Here is a 24,521-nt window from a genome sequence, read left to right on the forward strand (position 1 = left end):
GGATGAAAAGCTAGCCCACAATTTAACATTCTCACTACCATGCTTCACTCTAGGATGAAGGTTCTTTTGCTGGTATGCAGTGTTGACTTTTCACCAAACATGACTGTTTTAGTTGTGGCCAAATAGTTAAATATTTTGACTCATCTGTCCACAGAAGAGACTTTCAAAAAGCAAAAAGCAGTGTTGTCCAGGTACTCACTGGCAAAATTGAGATGGGCAGCTTTGATCTTATTTTGTAAGCAGAGGCTTCTACCAAGCAAGCTTTTCATGAAAGCCTTGTCGATTGACATTTGTTCTGATTGTTGAAGCATGCACGTGTCCCTGATGCAGCAAAACTGGTCTGCAAACCCCTTGATGTGATGTTCGAGTTGGCTTTTTACCTGAATTATCATTTGTCTTGTGGGTCTTGCTAAAATTTTAGAATGTCATTCACTTCTAGGCTTGATTGTAGTAATTTTCAGTGTTCTCTAGTTGCAGATGATCTGCTTCACAGTGGAATGATAAAGATCGTTTTTTTTTACATGACTTTACAGCTTTCCCCAGACAGATGTGCTGTCACTACTCACTTCCTGAGGTCCTCTGAGATTTATCTTCCTCTCAGCATGACTGACCTGTATGGGTTCACCTGGGTAAGACTAAAGTGACATGGTTTTGTCTCTGTTTCAGTCAGTTTGCTAAACCTCTCATTTCATTGGTCCATTTCAGTGGTTAGTTTAGCTACCAATTTGTCCTACCTGATTCTACTTGACTGCTTGTTTTAAGCAATGCAGCTTAGGGTTCACTTACTTTTGCACTTACATGAATTGACCAAAAACTCATTTTAATTAAGTTTTGACTACACAATTTATAAAAAAAAAATAAATAATAATAATAATAAAAATAAATGCATTGAATTGATAAACATACACCTGTTATTTCTTATAAAATGTAATGGTTCAGATTGAACAACAATATCAGGTTGAAACAATTGGAAAGTCCAAATTGCTCAAGAGGTATCTTTATACTTTTTCACCCATGAAATCAGAGATTTTCTTAAATCAACAACTTTTGTTCAAGAATGAATGACAATATTACAATTCGTTTTTTTCAAGTCCATTATTTTCAATGTCAGCATTGTAGATTTGGATATGACTAAACATTTAATAAGGTTATTTTTAACCTTATTAAATGGTTATTATATTATTTTTAATATATTATTTTTTTGCCAATTCTTTATTATCATTGCATTTATTATAATTAATTAAAATTACAATATTATTATATAATATTTAGGCCTATTTAGCGTGCGCATTTTAACAAGGCACAATAAAAATTGAAATGCATCCACACCACACACATCAGAGACATGTTGGCGAATGGTACATTAAACACCAAACGCGGGGTGAGCAACTGAGCATTTTCTAGCGGTGAAATTGCACTTAATAGTCAATAGTTCGCACCAGCGGGCACAGATGCGAGCGGTGCGGTGCGGATGACGCATTTGTAGGCTATTTGGAGCAGGACACAGTGCGGCGCACTTAAAATCGGCACATTCACATATTCACCAACGTTTAAAAATAAATAAATTTATTCGCACCAGCCAATCGGCTTTGGGAATGGACTGCAAAGTCACACACGACGTCCTGTACAGATCTGCAGTCACCCGGAGATAGTGGTAAGTGTTTACTTGTTTAAAACTGTTGATAGCAATAGTGCTAACATGAGCTAGAATATTTAGCACGGCCACCACCAGAAGGCAAGTGAAAAAGTGGATGCGCTCGAGGGAGAAAAAAAAAAGGAAGGCGCTGCAGGAGAAAGAGTGGCTCACCTATAGCGCAGTACTCGGCAGCGCTCTCTTTTTCAACATAGTTTACCAAGCGACCCTCTCCTTCTCCGGTGTGCACAATGAAGCTGCCGGTACTCGCAAACGCCAGCGAGCAGCAAGGCGGACACTCACTCCCGTGTTTTGGAGTTTGATTCAAACAGACACTTGCTTGCAGCGTTTTTAGTTTTTTTTTTGGCTTGCGCCATCACAACATCCTCTTTCGGCCTTAATCTTTCGGCTTGAATTTTATTTTGGCCGAATGCCGAAAATTTTCGGTGGCCGAATATTTGGTGCATCACCAATATATATATATATATTAATTAGTGCTGCCAAAGTTAAAGCGTTAACCCATCGATTAATCAAAAAAAAAAAACATTAATCATGTATTAACACAGATTAATCACACTATTCATTTTGACCGCAGATGAACCTTTAGCTTGATAGCGGATGGTTAAGTTTAAGGTAGCACAGGTTGTGTTTGAGCAATAAACATACCTACCTGTATTAAGGTAAAGCATATAATAAATGTTTGTGTATGACATTCAGAATATTTGTTCATGTCAAAATATTGGGGTAATTTTTTCTTCCCATTATACATTATGCAAGTAATTAACTGATTAGAAAAGGAGGAGAACGAGAGTGTGCAGTGGATCAAAACATGTTGAAGACGTCCTCATAACATTAAATGTAGAAAGAATTAACACATAACAGGTGCTCTTCAAATTTGATGGGCAAAAAATGGTGATTAAAAAGCCTTTTTAATTAAGTGATTAATCACGGCCCAGTCTCACAATGACTGCATTGTTGTGTTTTGTGTTTTTGTGACTATATTGTTTCAATTCCAAGTCCATTAGCATGTGAAAATTCTCTTCACAGATGAAGTTTTTTTTTTTTTTTGCTGTTACTATTATGATATATTGTCGATATTTTCATTGTATCATATCATTGTAGTAGTAAGGACACATATTCAGTCGCTGGGCAGTGTACATGGGCAAGGTTTTTTTTTTTCCCGTTTTTCATTACCTGTTAATAAGAATACTATTTTTCGGTACTTTTGTTCTCTCTCACTCTCTTTTTTTTAAATTTAATTTAATTATTTTTTTGTGTGGTAATAAATGTTCAACGTTTCCTTCACAATAAAATCCTTTTAAAACTCACTTTTCAATGTATAAACTTGACAAATACCAAACCAAATGGATTTAAAACAAATGAGCCAGAAAGGATGGAGTAAAAATAAAGGTATGACATTTTACAATTAATGAAGTATAAATAATACACATAAATTAATATTACAAAAAACAAAGTGTGAAGCAAAGTTCTGTCCAATTATAACACAAGAAATTAAGTTAAACAGTATATAAATAGCAGTATTAATGTAAATAGTATTTTTCTTGAGGCCGTACAAGCTAGTGGAATTCTGAACAGTTCAAAATTTTGCTAGTAAAAAAAATCAAACAATTATACAGATATGAATATGTTACTGAGAAAGCAAATCATAGACGTGAATGCCCAGCCTTTCACGTACATTTGTAATGTATCATTTATAACAGGAATTTCCCCAGAACAAATGAAAATAGCTCAAGTTTATTTGAATTACAGACCTATATCTCTACTCCCACAGCTTTCCAAAATATTGGAAACATTGTATGCGACAAGATGAACTATTTTACTGCCAAAAACGTTAAATAACGTTTAGTAAAAACCCACGGAGGGGCGCCAAAGACGTTAAAAGACGTTCACTATGTTTTTTTGGGTTTTTTTTGGAAACAGGTGGAGGAAAGCCTTGGGCAGCTGTGCTGAAAGTATCAAGCAGATCTAGTTAGTATAATGACTCGTTTTGGCCCCTAGATGGCAGCGATGACTCTCTTTGGACAAGATTGGGTGGGCGTCAGTAGAAGACGTGAGGCGGAGCTAGAGTGTTGAGGGGACAATGGCCGATGAAGCAACAATGGCGACCGGTTGCAAGCAGCTCACGCTTCAGCATTTTTTTCAAAGACAGAAAGCATCGATCAATACTAAAAAGCGCATTGATGTCGACGATGATGATGATGGTGACTCCGAGCTTGACGCCGAAGTTGGAAGCGTTGACGCGCGGCTATAATCATGTCATAAAGCCTTACCGGCTAGCGATGCTAACGCCGGAAAACGCGGAGCACAACCGGACATTCAATCGGACGATGGAGAGTACCCCGAGTCCAATGCATATTCATCGGAGGAGTGGGTACAGTCTGATCACGGAGAAGACACTGGTTCTGGACTACGATGCCACCATGAATGGAGTGGATAAGATGGATCAGAACATCTACCACCCGGTATAGGAACTGAAGGACATGAGGAAGCCAGACGTAACACCACCGTAACGTAACCGTAGCATGATCCTGATAGTAGACTTGATGGCAATACACACTGCAGTATATACTTGCTATTCCCCGGAAAAACGGCCGGCAAGAAAGTGTAGCGTCTGCACGCGAAGAGACAATCACAGTGAAACTAATCTGTTGTGCAAATCCTGTTGCGTCTCCTTGCACGCAGGGAAGTTTTACACAATATACCTCACAAAAAGAAAAACTGTGTAGTTGAAACATCCACATAATTGTAAATAGTACCACAGTTGCACACATTTGTAAATAGTTTGCCAAATTGTTGTGTCAAATTGTTACACTGTTGAATGTAAATAAACGTATTTTGCTATCAGAAAACACTTTTTCATTGTTGGTGCTAGTGTTTTATAGAAGTAAAGCACTATTTAGGTGTTTGTGGCATCATTCATGGACAAAAAGAAGTGTAAAATTCACTAGAGGGCATGAAATAATATCGTTTCACTAAAAGCTTGATTTCTCCGTATTTTGGTCCAAAACAAGCGCATTTGGGTGAAACTAACCATTTTCTATTGTTGATTACTGAAGAACAGAATAAGGTAGAAACAAACTTTTTTTCTGATGAAAGATGAGAGTTCAATCTTTCATTTGGTAGTATGTGTGTTTCCATAGTCCAAACCGAAAATTTTCTGTGGACCTTGAAAGATCAGTCAAAATGCTTAAATCGGCTGGCACTCACAGCATCCCTTTTCTGAAAACGTCTGGCAGTCAAAGAGTTAAATACAATTATAGATAAGTATAAAATTTGAAGTAATAGCCAATATGGGGGTCTCTCCAATCGCTGCCTGCATGAAAAATGTTCTTCTTCCTGGGGCGGAGCATAACATAAAATAATTGAGAAGCACTGCTTAAAAGGGATACTTGACTCATTGTGCCATTTTCAACAGTAAAAAGGTAAGATTTTGTTTATAATTAATGTGATAACGTCATTATTTTTCATGAACATTTAATACCATTAAAATCTAATTCTGCCACGTGCTGTCGACTGAAGATGACCTCACTTGTGCTGGGAAAACATCATGGCTCAGTTTGCTGACCAAACCCAGAAAACAGGTGAGACGTGATTGGTCGTTATCTATTTCCTCAGCACAGGTGATGTAATCTTCAGTCAACGGCAAATGGAAAGTGTGTTTTTATATGTATTAATTATACATGGAAAATAATGAAATTATCAAATTAATTCTAGACAAAATATTAACTTTTTAATGCTGAAAATGTCTTTAACTCTTTGACTGCCAGACGTTTTCAGAAAAGGGATGCCGCCAGTGCCAGCCGATTTAAGCATTTTGACTGATTTTCAAGGTCCACAGAAAATGTTCTGTTTGGACTATGGAAACACACGTACTACCAAATGAAAGATTGGACTTTCATCTTTCATCAGAAAAAAAGAGTTTGTTTCTACCTTATTCCGTTCTTTAGTAATCAACAATAGAAAATGGTTAGTTTGACCCAATTTCGCCTGTGTTGGACCAAAATACGGAGAAATCAAGCTTTTAGTGAAACGATATTATTTCATGCATTCTAGTGAATTTGACACTTCTTTTTGTCCATGAATGATGCCACAAACACCTAAATAGTGCTTTACTTCTATAAAACACTACCACCAAGAATGAAAAAGTGTTTTTTGATAGCAAAATACGTTTATTTACATTCAACAGTGTAACAATTTGACAACAATTTGGCAAACTATTTACAAATGTGTGCAACTGTGGTGCTATTTACAAATATGTGGATGTTTCAACGACAGTTTTTCTTTTTGTAACACTCTCCTGCGTGCAAGGAGACGCAACAGCATTTGCACAAGATTGCCTCTTCGCGTGCGCCACTTTCTTGCCGGCCGTTTTTTTCCGGGGAATAGCAAGTATATACTGCAGTGTGTCATCAAGTCTAATATCAGGATCATGCTACGGTTACGTTACGGTGGTGTTACGTCTCGCTTCCCCGTGTCCTTCAGTTGCTATACCGGGTTGGTAGGAGATGTTCTGATCCATTTTATCCACTCCATTCATGGTGGCATCGTAGTCCAGAAACAGTGTCTTCTCCGTGATCAGACTGTACCCGCTCCTCCGATGAATATGCATTGGACTCGGGGTACTCTTCATTGTCCGATCGAATGTCCGCTTGTGCAGCTCCGCGTTTTCCGGCCTTAGCAGCGCTAGCCGCGCTAGCCGCGCTTTGCCGATGAGGCTTACTACTTGTTCATAACAGTCACGCCAAAGCTTCCAACTTTGGCGTAGAGCTCGTTGTCATCTTCATCATCATCATCAATCTGCATTGGTCGATGCCAACTCTCCATCGCCCGATCGAATGTCCGATTGTGTAGAAGTACCCGGCCGGCTATTGTGCGCGTTTTCCGGCCTTAGCAGCGCTAGCCGCGCTAGCCGCGCTAGCCGCGCTAGCCGCGCTTAGCCGTGAGGCTTACTACGTGTTCATAACAGTCACGCCAAAGCTTCCAACTTTGGCGTAGAGCTCGTTGTCATCTTCATCATCATCATCAATCTGCATTGGTCGATGCCAACTCTCCATCGCCCGATCGAATGTCCGATTGTGTAGAAGTACCCGGCCGGCTATTGTGCGCGTTTTCCGGCCTTAGCAGCGCTAGCCGCGCTAGCCGCGCTTAGCCGTGAGGCTTACTACGTGTTCATAACAGTCACGCCAAAGCTTCCAACTTTGGCGTAGAGCTCGTTGTCATCATCATCGTTGACATCAATGCGCTTTTTAGTATTGATTGATGCTTTCCGTCTTTGAAAAAAATGCTCAAGCTGAGCTGCTTGTAACCGGTTGCTTGGTCAAGCCATTGTGGCTTGGATCAGCCATTGTCTCCACTCCACTCTAGCTCCGCCTCACCTTTTATACCGACGCCCACGGTGGGCGGCACACCCAAAGTGCAAGGAGAGTCATCGCTGCCATCTAGAGGCCAAAACAAGTCATTAAACTTACCTGATCTGCCTGATATTTTCAGCACAGCTGCCCAAGGCTTTCCTGCACCCGTTTTCATAATAAAATAAAAAAAACATAGGGGACGTCTTTTAACGTCCTCGGCGCCCTTCCCTAGGTTTATGCTAAACGTTTTATAACGTTTATGGCAGTCAAAGAGTTAAAGGTGACCATACCTAGTTCTAAAAATGGTTACAAGCATATTAAGAGAAATTAGTACATTGTCTTCTACTAAGAAGAAAAGAAGAAAACTCACTGGTGAAGTCAATGGCAAATCCAGACTTGGTGATGTAAAAGTCAGTTTCAAACTGAATGGTGACCACATTGAGGGTAGAGTGAATTCCCTCAGGCAGCAGTGAGCCGCTAACCTCTTTCAGAGACATTTCGTTTTCTGGAGGCCCATCCCACACCTTCAGAATATCATGGGATGCTTCCGTGTCGAAAGCGAGAAACTGGAGGCTGTAAGAGGCAGGAAAACAATGTGGTTAGAGTGACTCCAATTATTTCACTTGATTTTGGATAACGGCTGCAAGAACAAATTCATAAAATCCCTAAAAATTAACAATTAAAAATGTTGGCAAGGAATATCATTATTGATTTAATGTGTCACACAAATATTCCGTCAGTCACCCACTGCATCGTGATGCAACATGACAACATATTTTTTAAACAATGTATGACTGACTATCAAATTATGCTTGCTCTCTACATTTCGGTTTCATTGTCAAAGCTTTTCAGATCTTTCAGTTCATCCACCAAGTGCAATTTACACAAAAAGTTATTTGTCATGTAAGGTATTTTTCTTTCCTTGCAGATGTAGTGCTTTCTCAATTGTATTTTTTTTATTTTCTTGATTCGCATATTCTGACATTCATTGCTTGGAAGCAATGAAAGTGAGGCAAATTTTTTCATTTACCATATTTTCATGACTACAAGGCACACTTAAAAGTTTAACATTTTCTCAAAACGATGCGCCTAATAGTGAGGTGTGCCTTTTGTGTGCACTGAGTTTTAAAATCTGTAAATGTTGTTGTGCGACTTTGGTAAGAGCTCCCGCTTGACTGTCCGTGTGGGAGCATTTCTGCCGACAAATTGCTTACAGGAAATCTGGTCTCTTGACCAAACAGCATACCCGTCGGCGTAGCATACCTTGCACTTCTGTGCATGCGCTGTAGGAAACAGGTCATGCGCAGTAGGAACAGGTTGGGTGTTTGGTTGAGTTTAGGGTGAGGCTACAGATAGAGTTTACTATACGGGTATGCTAATCTGACAGAAAACCGACCCTGGTTGAGGACTGGCAGGCATGAGAACCCGAAAGACTCAACTAAAATATGACGTGAGTCTTTCAGTTTCTCATGCCTGCCAGTCTTCAACCAGTGCCGGGTTTCCTGTGTGTACGATACAGTTTGACGTCTCGGTGCTCTCTGCTTTTCGCTTTATGGAACTGCGAGAGCGAGTTACGCCACAATTTGTGAATGGATTGTGCATGCTTGGGCTTAACATGTCTGCTTGCACTGGCATGCACAGGAGCTGGTGCTGACACCCTTGCTCCTCTGCCCTCTTTAAAAAAAAAAGTGCCATTTGGAAAGTTATTTTTTTGTTTGTTTGTTTTTTAAATAAGCAGTTTACTGAGGACAGGTCAATATTAACACAATCTTTTAGAAAATATTAAACGTGTACCCTTTTGCCTTCTAGTAATGACAACGGTCAGTCTTGTTCATGCTCATGCCCTTCGTCTGTTTGGTTACAATTGGTCTATTTATTGACTAATTGTATCATAATGCCTAGAAAGGAGAGTCTGAAAAGAGAAAAAGGAAAAGGAGCAGCCAAGGGAAGCATCTTTCTGCTCTCTTAGGCTACGCTACGTTCACACTGCAGGCCTTAATGCCCAATCCCGATTTTTGGGTGAAATCAGATTATTTTGAGTAAGCGATCACATTACATATTAATTGCGACCTCAGTCTGCCTGCTGTGTGAACGTTATGCGTCCCCAAAGTGACCCTCATGTGCAGGAGACAATACAACGTCACTCACAACGGTGTGTTTGCGGAAGTAAATACGTATGGCCCAGCGTGTCACAGCCACAGACTTCTAAAGTCTGTCGTCGGGGCTCATATTTTTACCATCTCATGTCTACAGAGGAGTGATGCAGGAGGAGGTAGAAATAATATTTTGTGAAAATGAGGCGAGCCTGTTCCTCTCCTTTTTTCTCTCCCTAACGATGACGTCACGCCATTGGCGCGCGTAATAAATGAGTCGCCTGCATTGCTAAATTAATATCACCACCACAAAAGTCATCTTTATACTTCATGTTTCACGTGGGATTAAATTAAAGTCAAATATAAAGTCACAACATGTTACTCGAAACAACTTTGCCGATTCCCGTACGTCTCCCGAGCCGCGAGGACCTCGCGGATGCGTCAAGCATAAATCAATCCTAATGCCCCGGCCCGCGCGGAGCGCATATTGGACTTTTGATGACATTGAAGTCGGCTGTATGCGACCTGGCCGTTCAGACTGCGGTCGCATTGCAAAAATTCGGATACGTATCTGCTCTAGGACCACATATGAAAGTGACTGTTCAGACTGACAAAAAATGCAGATACAGGTCACATTTGGGGGAAAAAAAAAATCAGATCTGGGTCGCATTTGCCTGCAGTGTGAATGTAGCCTTAGATGAAACCAAAGACACATGAATATGAAAGTTATGTGTGTGTTAAACACAGAAATAGCACCCGTAGATGAGCCTTATGGTCGTGAAAATACGGTACTGTATTAACAACTGGTGTTACCTGACAATATTTCCAGAGTTGACCTCAATAGTCCATGTGCACCTCAGGTTGTTGTCATAGGGAAACGGGTAACCAGGTGAAAGTATGCGCCCTGAAGATTCTCCCTTGAAATTGCCACCACACTCCGCTAAATGCGCACACACGCACACACACACACGCACACACACAAATGTATATTTATTGATGAATTAATAATGATTGATTAATTAATTAATTAATTAATTAATTAATGAAAATGTATAGTTTTTAAGATAATAGAATGCCTTTTTTTATTATTATACACTTGTAGATCATAAAGCAGCTCCTTCTGTAATGCAAGCATGTGTTAATAACAAAATAAGTAAAGAAACACAAAGGTTTAGACACACCTCATTCAATACTATGCTTTATTTTCATGATTATGTACATTGTAGATTCTCACTGAAGGCATCAAAACTATGACGACAACTATAACAACTATCAAACACATTTGGAGTTATGTACTTAACAAAAAAAAGGTGCAAATACTAAAATAAATACATAAATAAAAGGCCACCCTTTTCTCTGATTATTTTTTTGCACATTCTTGGCATTCTCTCGATGAGCTTCAAAAGGTAGTCACCTGAAAGAGTTTTCCAACACTCTTTAAGGAGTTCCCAGACATAAGAATGCCAAAAGTATGTGAAACAGTAACCAGAGCAAAGTAAAGTAAAAGGATATATGCGTGTGTGTGTGTGTGTGTGTGTGTGTGTGTGTATATATATATAAAGAGAGAGCTTTCGATTACATTATCTAATCAGAATAATCACATTTTAGAATTTTAATCAGATTAATCACATTTTAGAATTTTGATTAATCACGATTAATCGCTTAACAAAAAAGGCTTTTTTATCAAAAATGTTTCCCGTCAAATTTGAAGAGCACCAGTTTATGTGTTAATTTTTTTAACATTTAATGTTATAAGGACGTCTTTAACATTTTTTGATCCACTGCTCACGCTCATCCTCCTCTTTTTCTAATCAGTTAATTATTTGCATTATTTAAAATGGGAAAAAAATAAACGCAAAGATTTATTAAATGCTTTACTTTAATGCATTTAATTATGTTTATTGCTCAAACACAACCTGTGCTACCTTAATCGTAGCCATTCACTGTCACACTAAAAGATCATCTATGGTCAAAATTAATAGTGCAATTAATCTGCGTTAATTTATGATTAATGCAATATATTTTTTGTGATTAATTAACCAGTTAACGCTTAATAAAAATTCTAAGATGTGCTTAATCTGATTTAAAAAAATATATTGTTGGACAGCTCTAATATATATCCGTCCATTTATCCATCAATCCATCCATCTTCTACAGTTTATCCGAGGTCAGGTCGCGGAGGCAGCAGCTTTAGGTGGGATGCCCAGACTTCCCTCTCCCCAGCCAATTCAACCAGCTCCTCCGGTGAGATCTCAAGGCGTTCCCGGGCCAGCTGAGAGACATAGTCTCTCCAGCGTGACCTGGGTCGTCCCCAGGGCCTTCCGCCGGTGGGACATGCCCGGGACACCACTCCAGGGAGGCATCCAGGAGGCATTCAAACCAGATGCCTGAGCCTCAGCTGGCTCCTCTCAACGCGGAGAAGTAGCGGCTCGACCCTGAATCCCTCCCGGATGACCGAGCTTCTCACCCTATCTCTAAGGGCGAGCCCGGACACCCTGAACTCATTTCGACCGCTTATATCCCGGATCTTGTTCTTTTGGTCACGACCCACAGCTCATGACCATAGGTGAGGGTAGGAACGTAGATAGATTGGTAAATCGAGAACTTCGCTTTTCGGCTCAGCTCCTTCTTCACCACAACAGACCGATACGTCACTGCAGACACAGCACCGATCCGCCTGTCGATCTACCGCTCCATCCTGCTCTCACTCGTGAACAAGACCCCAAGATACTTGAACTCCTCCACTTGGGGAAGGATCTCATCCCTAACCCGGAGAGAGCACGCCACCCTTTTCCAACTGAGGACCATGGTCTCGGATTTGGAGTTGGTGATTTTCATCCCAACCGCTTCACACTCAGCTGCGAACGAACCGCTCCAGTGAGAATTGGAGATCACGACTTGATGAAGTCAACAGCACTACGTCATCTACAAAAAGCAGAGATGCAATGCTGAGGTCACCAAATCGGACATCGTCAACGCCTTGGCTGCGCCTAGAAATTCTGTCCATAAAAGTTATGAACAGAATTGGTGACGAAGGGCAGCCTTGGCGGAGTCCAACCCTCACTGGTAACGAATTTGACTTACTGCCGGCAATGCGGACCAAGCTCTGGCTCTGGTCGTACAGGGACCGCATAGCCCGTATCAAGGGGCTCGGTACCCTGTACTCCCAGGACTCCCCGAGGGACCCGGTTGAACGCCTTCTCCAAGTCCACAAAACACATGTTGACTTGTTGGGCGAACTCCCATGCACCCTCGAGGACCCTGCAGAGGGTGAAAAGCTGGTCCATTGTTCCATGGCCGTGACGAAAACCACACTGCTCCTCCTGAATCCGAGATTCGACTTCCCGATGGACCCTCCTCTCCATCACCCCTGAATAGACCTTACCAGGGAGGCTGGGGAGTGTGTCCCTCTATAGTTGGAACCCACCCTCCGATCCCTCTTCTCTTAAAGAGGGACCACCACCCCGGTCTGCCAATACAGAGGCACTGTCCCCGAAATCCACGCGATGTTGCAGAGGTGTGTCAACCACGACAGCCCCACAACATCCAGAGCCTTTAGGAACTCTGGGAGGATCTCATCCACCCCCGGGGCCCTGCCACCGAGGAGCTTTCCAACCACCTCAGTGACTTTGAACCACGAGATAGGAGAGTCAACCTCAGAGTCCCCAAACTCTGTTTCCTCAAAGGAAGACGTGTCGGTGGAATTGAGTAGGACTTCAAAGTACTCTGCCCACTGACTCACGACGTCCCGAGTCGAGGGTCAGCATCTCCACTATACACAGTGTTGATGGTGCACTGCTTTCCCCTCCTAAGACGCCGGATAGTGGACCAGAATTTTATCGAAGCCATCCGGAAGTCGTTTTCCATGGCCTCACCGAATTCCTCACATGTCTTGTTTTTTGTTACATAGTGTGGCCAACATTTCGGCGCCCACCCGTCCATGTGGAGCCATTTTGCTGGGCCACACAAGCTTAGACCTCTTTTTGAGGGTCAGACTTGGTTTTAGAGTTTAATTTGAATTGGGTTATGGTTGAGGTTAGGGTAAGGAATAGGGGTAGGCAATATTTTTTTATGGTTGAGGTGTTAGGGTAAAGGGCTAGGAAATGAATTATGTCAATAAGATGGCCCCACAAAGATAGTAAAACAAACTGGTAATACTTTTGAACATTCAACACACAATCAAAGTGCATAATTAACATTGACCTTTCAGCTATTAGTCAGCGATAAAAATGCTCAAATTCAATAATCAAGTGTTTCCACAAGGTTCACCAATTTTAGTTTTTAAGACTAAAAATATTTTGAGAATGTAGGAAATTTAAATCCTAGTGTGTGTTACAAAATTCATCAAACTGCCTAATTTAAAGAATTTAAGTTGTGACCTTGATGCACTAAACAACAGGGGGAAAAATAGTGTGACTACAGTATGACAAGCTTTTCCTTCTAAATGTGTTATTTATAGTTGTGTTCACAATAATTGTGTCAAACTAAAATTTGATTGATTGGCTGTAATGTAAGTGCTGCAATACAAATTATTTGTTGGTCTTGTAAAGTTGTAATACATTTAAATAAGTCAACAACAGTCCAGTAGTTAAAGCAAAAGACTTGGCCACGGGAGAACAGTGTTTGAATTCTGGTTGTGACAGATTTAGATCCTCTATTCTCATGTGTCATATGTCTTGTTTGTTATCGATGCTTGTACTGCAAAACTAGTATAGCTCAGACTACCAGAGACAAATTCCTTTTATGTTTTCTACATACTTGGCCAATAAAGATGATTCTGATTCGGAAATACAATGTGTTTATTGTTGCTAGAGAGAGAGAAAGGATTCAGTAATTCTGTGAATTTAAGATATAGGAATTTAAGATAAGAGCCTAAGAGAACAGAAATGTGTCACAGAAGGAGGAATCAATTATCTGAGGCCAGTACTTTTTCTTCATTATGTGAATGATATTACAACTATTTTGAAATTATTAAAATGTATTTTGCTTGCAGATGACACCACTTTATTTTATGTTGGGATAAATATATATATAATGTATTACAAGTAGTACAGAAGGAGTTAAATAATATTGTGAAGTGGTTTAACGCCAACAGACTATGTATAAATATGAGTAAAACCAGATTTATGATTTTTAGTTGTAGAAATATAGATGTTTGAGCAACACTGACAGTGCAAGGTATAGAAATAGAAAGGACTAATGAAATTAAGTTTCTAGGTATTATTATTGATGAACATTTAACATTGAAAACGCATATAGTTATGTCAAGTTTGAAGTATCCCAAACCGTAGCTGTTCTACACAAGGTTAAAGAATCATTGAACAAGAATGCTTTCTTATTGTTATATAATTCATTGATTGTTCTATACCTGACCTATTGCATTGAAGTATGGGGTTGTGCTGGCAAAACCTACACCGAACCCATATTTCTTCTACAGAAACGTGCTATTCGTGTCGTTTTTGGATGTGGATACAGAGATCACACTAATCCAATATTTATACGACTAAAAACTTTAAAATTTAATGAATTGATGGAATTTAATCGCCTTAAAATAATGTATAAAGCCTATCATGAAATTTTACCAATTGATATGCAAATCAAATAAAAAAAAAGGGAACGTGAGTACGAATTAAGAGTCAAGTCAAGTCAAGTTATTGTTAGGAACAGATATTTTTTCCAAACCTAAATACAGAACAAAACAAAAAGAACAATGTATTTCAACTCAAAATGCCATTTAGTGGCACAATCTGGATTATAAAACTAAATCATCTCAGTCTATTTTTTTTTTTATGTATGAAAGCAAAATTACTGGAAAAAAAATATATATAGGTCATGCAGTTGAATTATTTTGTTGAATTGTTAAAGTGAAAGCATCTTGAACGTCTGCTGCAATTTATTTTGTGTTGATCATTCTTTTTAAAGAGTGTTTTTTTTGTGTGAATTGAACTGCAAAAAAAATACTGGGTGTTGATTCAATGTTTATTATTATTTAAACTTGGTTTCCGTCCCCCCCCCTTAGTTTCATAATCCTACCTAAATCCCTGTACTGATGGATTAATGGGGTGAAATGCCTATAATACATGCCCAAGAAATAAGAAACAGCAAGAGTAAACAGTCGCACAAGATCATCTAGTCACAATGAATTACTGAATCCTTGACACAATGACAACACAGTTCAATCAATTTAAAGTATCATCAGCACGGGTGATATTATATTGAGCTAAACTATAACGAGTATACTGTAGGTGTGCATTGCTGACATTGTATCTGCCTTGAATAGGAGTGCATAGACCGTAAACCTGCACTGCAGCAGAATGACAGAGACAAAAGGTAGGTAGATGGGCTTACCTATACATGATGGTAGGCTGTTGTCCCACGCCCTTCTCTCTCCTGTCATACATTTGAGTATGCCACTGCCATGCAGGGTGTAACCTTGGTCACAGCCATATGAAATTGCACTTCCAGCAAAGTGACCCTGGTCACTGACTTTAAAGCCAAATTGTGGCACACCAGGTTCATCACAATGGGATAGTTCAAAACCTACAGGAGTGATATTGAGAAGCAGAGTAAAAATAACAAACATGGCAACATACATATGTGACAGATTTTTTCATACCCAATCAAATCAACTTTTTTTCTTCTCTGTCTGTGTTGTTAATAGGCATTGATTGCCATTTGACAAGTAATTACCCATTCTATTAATTCAGTCCTTCTAGACAAATTAGAATTATCTTCACAATTATAGGGAAATTAAAAGGGGCCATTTAGTAATGTATATTGTGTCTATACTTCAAACTCTATACTTAGAGATCACCCATCCATCCATCCTTCCATCCATCCATCTTCTTGACACTATTCCTCATTAGTGTTGCGAGTGAGCTGGAGCCTATACCCACTGGCTATCAGCAGAAAGCTCGGTATACACTGCCTTCCATAATTTCTGGCACCCCTGGTTAAGTTTTCTTTAGCTTCTACCATCCACCCCCACTTCCCCCCACCCACACTCCACCCCCACCCTCAAAATCAGTGATTCTTAACCATTGGGCCACGAGATGGCGCTCGTGGCAACTATTTTAACACATCACTTTTCTCCATGCCTAATATTTAAAGTCTGCAGGTAGTACATAATGCTGGAGCAAAACTCCTGACAAAAACAAGAAAGTTAAAACATTTTATGCCGACAATGGCCAACTTGCATTGACTCCCAGACTTGAGATACAATTTCAAGGTTTTATCTAATCTTAACATATTACACGGTTTAGCACTTTCTTATCTTTCCGACTTGGCAGTACCATGCTTTCCGTCCTGAAACATTTGCTCAAAACATTTTGGTAATCCCAAGAGCAAAAATAAATCAGCAGATTATATTCAGGCTCCATTGCAGCCTGGTCATCCTGGAAGGGGGATTCCCTCCATCTGTGGTCACTTCTCAAGTTTTTTTTTTTTTCACATGAGGTTTTTGAGTTTTTCCTTACCCTCTTGGATCAGGGGATGTCATTAATATTTGTCAATTGTGGGCCTGGGATGCCCTTAGGCACTCTTTCTGTGATTCAGGGCTATAAAAATAAACCTGATTTATAAACCTGATTGCATCACCTTCAGTTGAAGCTTTGTTTTACAAATAAATGTCAAAATTATTATTTGTGTCTGCGTTTTTGGGATCCAACTCCTGAACATAACAGAGAGCTTGATTGTGTAGACAATTTTCAATATAAGAATATGCTTCTGCAATAAAAATGTAATTTATTTTAAGGCTTTTAACGTCTAAACCAGGGGTGCCAATAATTCTGAAGGGCATTTTCCCCTGGACTGGACATATGGTAGATTAAGACAAACAACACTAGTCACAACACAATCTTCAATTAACCTAACATATAAGTTTTTAGAATGTGTTAGGAAGTTGTGGTACCCACACAAGCACGAGGGAGAAAAGGTAAATTCCACATTGGAAGGCCAGAGTTGAGTTTGCAACCACTGACTCCACAGATATGTGAGACATAAATGTTAACTACTTGCACAACATGCTATCAGATATAAAAGCCAAACAAATACAAACAATGTTGTAGCAAGTCCTTGAACTTGACCATGGCCTCAATATGCATTGCGTATCTTCAGGTACTAAATTGAAGTACTGTTGCTGCATGCCTCATTTAAACCCAGCAAGCAATGCTAATTTAAAGCCTTGCTTCACCGTTGGGTCTTTGCCCATGCCAGATATTATGGTAGTATTACAAGTGTCATGCCCAGTATAAAGCAGAAGCAGTAATGGCTCACATTTAGAAAATTACATCTACACTTTTGGTAGAAGTGTCAGGAAAACATGAACCCAGATTTCATGTTCAGAGCAGGATTTAAACTTGCCATATTAGCACCCTCTTTTCATACATCAGTCAATTCTCTCCTCATTCAAAAGAGCCATTTGTTCTGTTTGAAAAAACTGCACTTGAGAAAGCCAAAGGGTGAATGCTTTTATGCTGCTACTTAACTTGTTGACTCCAACAGAAAAATCTGATTTAAAAACTTCAATATACAGTACTGTACATGATAAAGACCATGCTAAGTGAGTTCAGAGATGTGTTTCTCAATATATTAAGATAATAACTTAAAACATGTAAAAAGACTGAGAGCTATATATTACACACTTGTGGAGATAATATTTTCACCATTTTAGTTTTATGGAATTTTTGGGCATGGTTAAAACAGAGCTAAAAGAGTTTCCGTTGGTCAATTATTTGCTTTCCCACTAAGAGATTACATGCATGGTATAGGCCAGTGGTGTCCTAACTCTGTCCTCGAGGGTCGGAGTTCTGCAGGTTTTGGATGTTTCCCTGCTCCAATGAACAGGATTGTTATCAGGCTCATGTAGAGCTTGCTGATGAGTTTCAGGTGTGTTGGTGAAGGGAAACATTCAAAACCTGCAGGACTCCGGCACTTAACACTTAGCTTTTGGAATGCACCATGCTGTGTAAAAATTCTTAACTGTTAAAGACACAGCAAGCAAGGTTGAGAGTCAATGAATTGTTTGTTCTCCATGAAGGTATACCTATCATTCAACCACTGGGCTAAGCTTTTGTACCACATTAATCTAAGAAAATGAACAGTAACTTACTATGGTATTTGAGGCGAAAACCTGCTGCTGTGCCATCCTGGTCAGAGTAGAACTCCAACCACATATAATTAGAAGTGCTGGTGAGTGACAGACCTTGCATGGATGTGCCTGTGTATGTGCTGAGGAGTGGAGTTGCACCATCTTTACCATCATACACCTGGTCAGAGGAAACAAACACACGACACGATTAGTGGAAGCCTTTGGCATTGTATATACTGTACTTCACTTTATGTGGCATTTGAACAGTAAATCTTATGTGAAAATTCAATTCAGGAGACCATACCTCATCTTATATGATACTGCTAATTAGGGATGGGCGAGTACCGGGCCAATACCAGGACACATTTCACGGTAACGGTACCCGCGACGGATATCGATACTGGTATTGGGCTCCACTTTTGTGGCCGTTTTTTTGGTCAGGAACTAAAGGCTGAAATGGTTATTTTGCATTTATTGACCGCCACAGGGGGGTCCAGTAAGAGAGCACATAAGTCTTCAGTTGCACTCAACAATTTCATTAGCTCTGAAGTGCAGACATATCTTTGTATATAGTACATCATCATTGACTACTGCACTGCTATGAGATGAATGACGAACGGAGGACGTGAAAAAAGGAAATGGAAATACAGAGCAGCCTTCCCAATTAAAAGCATGGATTTCAAAACAATATATTATTAAAAATCACACACTTAACAGCTTGAGGAATTCTTAACATGGTGGATATTACTAAATTACTTGAAACACTATTGTAATGTTATTATTATTTTGTGTTAATTAATAGCATGTTGGAAGAAAGTTAGGACGTATTGTTTTGGTCCCATTCCTTTACCTTTAAGAAGGTGCTGCCCCTTAAGAGAGAGAGCGACAGTATACACTTCCTGCTAATGTGAAAAAGGAGTCATAGAACAAACGAGAACATTGTTGTCGAGTTGTGTCTGATACTTAAATCTATAGAAGGCCTTCCCTGTAAGTATTTTCCATATAGGTAATGGTAAATTGATGTAAAGCTGATGTGCACTATTTACGTTGTTGAATGCTCCGTCATGTTTGTTTGCACAGATTAGTAGTGATTAGCATAACATGATTGATTTGTGTACATTTTAATTACTTGTTTATTCTGTATTTGTTGCTACAGTTTCACATCTGCCATATAAAGATAGGGTCTGAGAACCTATTGTGTGGAGGTGTTTAACTACCTGGATAGAAGAAAGGTTCTGTGAGGCCAGTAAATTTGCACTTTACTGTATTCCTTAAAAATAAGTTGTACAACCACATATTTTAATTGGGACTTTTTTTTTTCCTGGCCACTGGATTAATAGTTTCACTTTATTTATCAATTTTTTTTATTCATTTTATTGTGTGCTCTTTGCAAATGACTTTTATGAACACATTTAAAAAATATAATTGCCATTAATTTCAAGCAATTTTAAGGTAATTTGCTATAATTGGGATATATAGATCTAAAAAAATGTATCTGTCATTGTTTTTTGGGAAATTTTATGGATCATAAGTACTCATGGTATCGACACTTGGCATCGGTGAGTACTGAAGAGTTGAGTATCGGTATCGGTCTAAAAAAAGTGCTATCAAGTATCCCTACTGCTAATTATTGAGGGAAATGTTCTAATTCAGATGGAAAATGCATAGTATCAAACTAATGCAGTACAAAATTTTAGGTCTCAAGCAGTGAACTATGTAGGAAACATTTGCAATTTAATACAGGGTGACGCAAAAAATAAAACGGGAACTTTTTAACAATCCAATAAAACCAAGAGTGATGGAAGAAAAATATTTTATTCACAGTAATTGAAACCTTAAAACATGCCATTTAAAGCCCCTCTAAATAACTTCTCAACCTTCAATTTATCATCTTCATAATTCTCCAGATGAAACATTGACTTACAGCTAGATTAATGAAACATTTGTCATGATCTGAGCAGGTCTGAGGATAAAGAGTGAAAAAGCACTCTGTCCTGATTATATACCTGTGGAGGTATGGAAGTGTCTAGGAGATGTAGCAGTATAATTTCTGACTGGGTTGTTCAACAGGATCTTAGATAGTGAGAAGATGCTTGAGGAATGGAGGAGAAGTGTGCTGGTGCCCATTTTTAAGAACAAGGGAGACGTGCAGCGTTGTGGCAACTACAGAGGAATAAAGCTGATGAGCCACACAATGAAGCTAAGGGAAAGAGTAGAGTAGCTAGACTGAAGGCAGAGGTGAACATTTGTGAGCAGCAGTATGGTTTCATGCTAAAAAAGAGTAACACAGATGCAGTATTTGCTTTAAGGATGTCGATAAGAGAAGTACAGAAAAGGTCAGAAGGAGCTGCTTTGTGTCTTTGTAGATCTGGAGAAAGCTTACGACAGGGTGCCGAGAGAGGAACTGTGGTTTTGTATGAGGAAGTCTGAAATGGCAGAGACGTATGTTCAAGTGGTGCAGGACATGTATGAGGACTGTAAGACAGTGGTGAGGTGTGCTGTAGGTGTGACGGAGGAGTTCAAAGTGGAAGTGGGACTACATCAGGGATCAACTATGAGCCCCTTCTTGTTTGCTATGGTAATGGACAGGATGACAGACGAGGTTAGACAGGAATCTCCATGGATTATGATGTTTGCTGATGACATTGTGATCTGTAGTGAGAGCAGGGAACAGGTGGAGGAGAAGCTGTGGAAGTTTGCCCTGGAAAGGAGGGGAATGAAGGTAAGCCGTAGCAAGACGGAGTATCTGTGTGTGAATGGGAGGGACCCAAGTGGAAGAGTGAGGTTATAGGGAGAAGAGACCAAGAAGGTGGAGGAGTTTAAGTATTATGGGTCAACAGTCCGGAGCAATGGAGAGTGTGGAAAATAAGTGAAGAAGCGTGTACAGGCAGACTGGAACGGGTGAAGAAAAGTGTCAGGTGTGCTGTGTGAGTTTCAGCTAAAATGAAAGGTTTATAAAACTGTGGTGAGACCAGCAGTGTTGTTTGGTCTGGAGACAGTGCCACTGAGGAAAAGACAGGAGGCAGAACTGGAGGTGGCAGAGATGAAGATGCTGAGGTTCTCTTTGGGAGTGACCAGGATGGATAGAATCAGGAATGAGTACAGCAGATGGACAGCACGTTAGAGGCTTTGGAGATAAAGTCAGAGAGGCCAGACTGAGATGGTTTGGACATGTCCAGATAAGAGATAGTGAGTATATTGGCAGAAGGATGCTGAGTTTCCAAATGCCAGGCAGGAGGTCTAGAGGAAGACCAAAGAGGAGGGTTATGGATGTAGTTAAAGAGGACATGAAGGTAGTTGGTGTGAGAGCAGAGGATGCAGAGGACAGGGTTAGATGGAGGCAACGGATTCGCTGTGGCGACCCCTGAAGGGAAAAGCCGAAAGGAAATGAAGAAGAAGATTATGTATGACAAAGATAGTTAGCTAGTGTTGGGTAGCAATCTAAAATAATATTTTCATAAATGAACAAGAAAGAAATGTAATCGACACAAGCGCATGACGAGAGACAAAGACAGGGATGACATGCACTACTGATCACACTATTAGACATCTGCACTACAAAGACGGAGCTCCAGCTGAGACGGAGGGTTATTTGCATCAGTTATTTGATCCATCTAGTCATGCTACAACTTCTAAGGCAAAGTAATTCTGCAAAGTACCTTTCGCTTTCAACAAAATTCATTTTCCCATTTCCTATCAATAAAAAGCTCCACAACTGTGTCATTCACTTTGAAAATGACATAGATCAGATAAGGTTTTTTTCTGTGTTTGTCGAAACAGAGCAGCCATACCTTGAAGATGTCACCTTGTGCAAGTTGAAAGGTGCTGGCGGTGATGTTGATGCCTTTGCCTCTTTGTACGTGAATACTGTACACACATTCGTGGCTGTTGTCATATGGCAATGGATAGTTTGGCGACAAAAGATCACCCTCATTTTTGGAGACTGTTGATCCACACTCGGCTGAAGAAAAACAAACACATAATTACATCAAAAATAGAAGTCCGGTAACTTAAAGGGATACTTGACTCATTGTGCCTTTTTCAACAGTAAGAAGATAATATTTTGTATATAATAAATGTGATAACCTTATTATTTTTCATGAACAATTAATACCTTTAAAAACACATTTTACCACTTGGTAAAATCATGGCTCAGTTTGCTGACTAAACCCAGAAAACAGGTGAACCCTGAGTGGTCATTACCTATTTCCATGGCACACATGATGCCATCTTCAGTCAACAGCAAGGGGGAAAATGTGTTTTTAAAGGTATTAATTGTACATGAAAAATAATGAATTTATCAAATTAATTCTGGACAAAATATTGTCTTCTTACTGATGAAAATGGCTCAATGAGTCAAGTATTCTACTCACTCACTGCCAGCCATTTTAGAAAATTTCAATATTTTCAATACCCACATATTATCCACATATTGTGTTCAATAATTATATATATACAGACAACAAATCTGCCAAATGACAGAATTGTAGGAATGTCACGAAAATGGAAATATTGTGATATTGCGATATTAAAATTGCCATAATATCGTTGCTGCAATATTAATAGCACCACATTGGTTAAAACTGTTTGTTTTTTGTGCAGTTCGAGGTTAATTAGTGCAGCTTAATTTTTATTAGGTATATTTTGACCATGTACGTTTAATGCTACATTCACACCAACAGCAGGGGAGGCGTTTCCGGCGGCGCAATAGCATTGTAGTCAATGTACTTCGCGCGGAACGGTGCTAAAGGGAGTGGGGCGGCGTGCAGGACGCGTTTAAAGTGGTGGGAGGTGGTGCGGCGAGGTGAAAATACGCACTTTCGGCTTGAAAAATTTGAACTTTCTTTGCACTTTGCCTCGCAGCAGCCAATCGGCCTCGAGTATGGGCCACGTCACACACAACATCCTGTCTGTGGTCACACGGAGCCCAACAACATGGCCAGCCAGGACCAAATGGTGAACAAGGAAGTAGCATACTGGATGCTGGTAAGTGTATTACTTGTTGGACCGAGGTAGCAATAGTGTTTAGCATGCATTAGCTAAAGCTATTTAGCGCTACCACTGGCCGCTGGATTAAGCGGAAGTAAAAATGTACCTAACAAAAAAAGGCGCTGCTGGAGACAATAGAGCCCCGGCAGTAGTAGTTGTTCACCAAGCAACACGCCTCCTCCTCTCCATTGTGCGGGAATGAGCGGCATCTATGTGGTGAAACGCTGGCTAGCGAAGGAAGCATTCCAGAACACCTCCCCCGCTGTTGGTGTGAATGTAGCATAAGAGCCCCCTGTTAATCATCAGATGAAGGGGAACATGCCAGCAGCAGCCGAACACATTCACACATTGTCAACTACATAGACCATGATGCTTTGCGCCACTGAGACAATAGGATCAAATGACAATAAAGCTACGTTCACACTGCAGGGCGAAATGCCCAATTCGGATTTTTTGTTAAATCCGATCTTTTTATGTACCGTTCACATTACAAAAACAAATGTGACATTTAACGTGAATGCAACACACCCGTGATGCAACTCGCATGCGAAAAGAGCACGCGTCAAGTGACGTACACCCAAAACAACGTCACATTGTGATGTTCACGTAAGTAAATATTGTCCTGTCTCGCAACGTTTTACCATCAGCCAAGCCACTGAGGCAAGCGACTTTTAGCAGTGTCATATGCAAATTTAACTGTGCCAACGCACGCTACATATTGGTGAACTGGTGGACTCGTTTCGCGTACGTGTTAGGAGTTCAATTCATTTGTCTTGTCTGCAAACATTATGCAAATTCACGCCCGCACTCCTGGTTGGTGGACTGTTTTCACGCTTGTTCCTGGTTGGCTGCTGTCATCGGCTTCCATGTGCTGTTTACAAACAGCAACATAAATCCGTCTGACTTATTTTTTCATCTAATGTCGCCAGAGTAGTGAGGTTGGAATTGGTAATTTGGGGGAAATGACTCCTCGACCTCATCTTTTCATTAAGAAGTCTACCGAAAATTACATTGCGTCATCACCGTACGTGATGAACCGTCTGCATGGCTGAATTTCTACTATTGCCACACATGTCAACTTTATGCTTCATGTTTCAAGTGTGATTAAATTAAAGACAAATAAAAATGTAACACTGTTAATCAAAACAGCTTTGTATATATTCACAGACGTGTCAGTAGTCTCCCTTCCAAGCACTCTCTCCCGCCTGCGCAGAGCGCATATTAGGCTTTTGATGACGTATGAATCGGATGCATGCGATGAGCATTCACAATGCAGACGCATTGCATACATATTCAATTTATATCCACATACGAAAGAGGCTCAGGTCGGGTGTGAAAAAATTTGA

At 40.0% G+C, this 24,521-nt stretch overlaps 1 protein-coding gene across 6 annotated transcripts in view; it reads right to left on the reverse strand.

Moving 5' to 3' along the window:
• The window catches only part of LOC147171791 (CUB and sushi domain-containing protein 3-like), a 499,351-nt gene that overhangs the window by 265,619 nt on the left and 209,211 nt on the right, over nucleotides 1–24,521 (reverse strand). For all 6 annotated transcript variants that reach the window (XR_015095358.1, XM_086078287.1, XM_086078288.1 and 3 more), the window contains exons 22-26: nucleotides 21,978–22,147; nucleotides 18,208–18,364; nucleotides 15,447–15,638; nucleotides 9,912–10,038; nucleotides 7,376–7,578 (exon numbers count right to left, since the gene is read on the reverse strand). Coding sequence is in view for 5 of the 6 variants with exons in the window: in XM_086078287.1 (XP_085934413.1) it covers nucleotides 7,376–7,578; nucleotides 9,912–10,038; nucleotides 15,447–15,638; nucleotides 18,208–18,364; nucleotides 21,978–22,147 (849 nt within the window). In the remaining variant the exon portion in view is untranslated. The remainder of the gene's footprint in view (nucleotides 1–7,375; nucleotides 7,579–9,911; nucleotides 10,039–15,446; nucleotides 15,639–18,207; nucleotides 18,365–21,977; nucleotides 22,148–24,521) is intronic.

This window comes from Leptonotus elevatus, chromosome 6, assembly GCF_054856555.1.
Source record: "Leptonotus elevatus isolate MCC_2025b chromosome 6, RoL_Lele_1.0, whole genome shotgun sequence".
Lineage (NCBI taxonomy): Eukaryota > Metazoa > Chordata > Actinopteri > Syngnathiformes > Syngnathidae > Leptonotus > Leptonotus elevatus.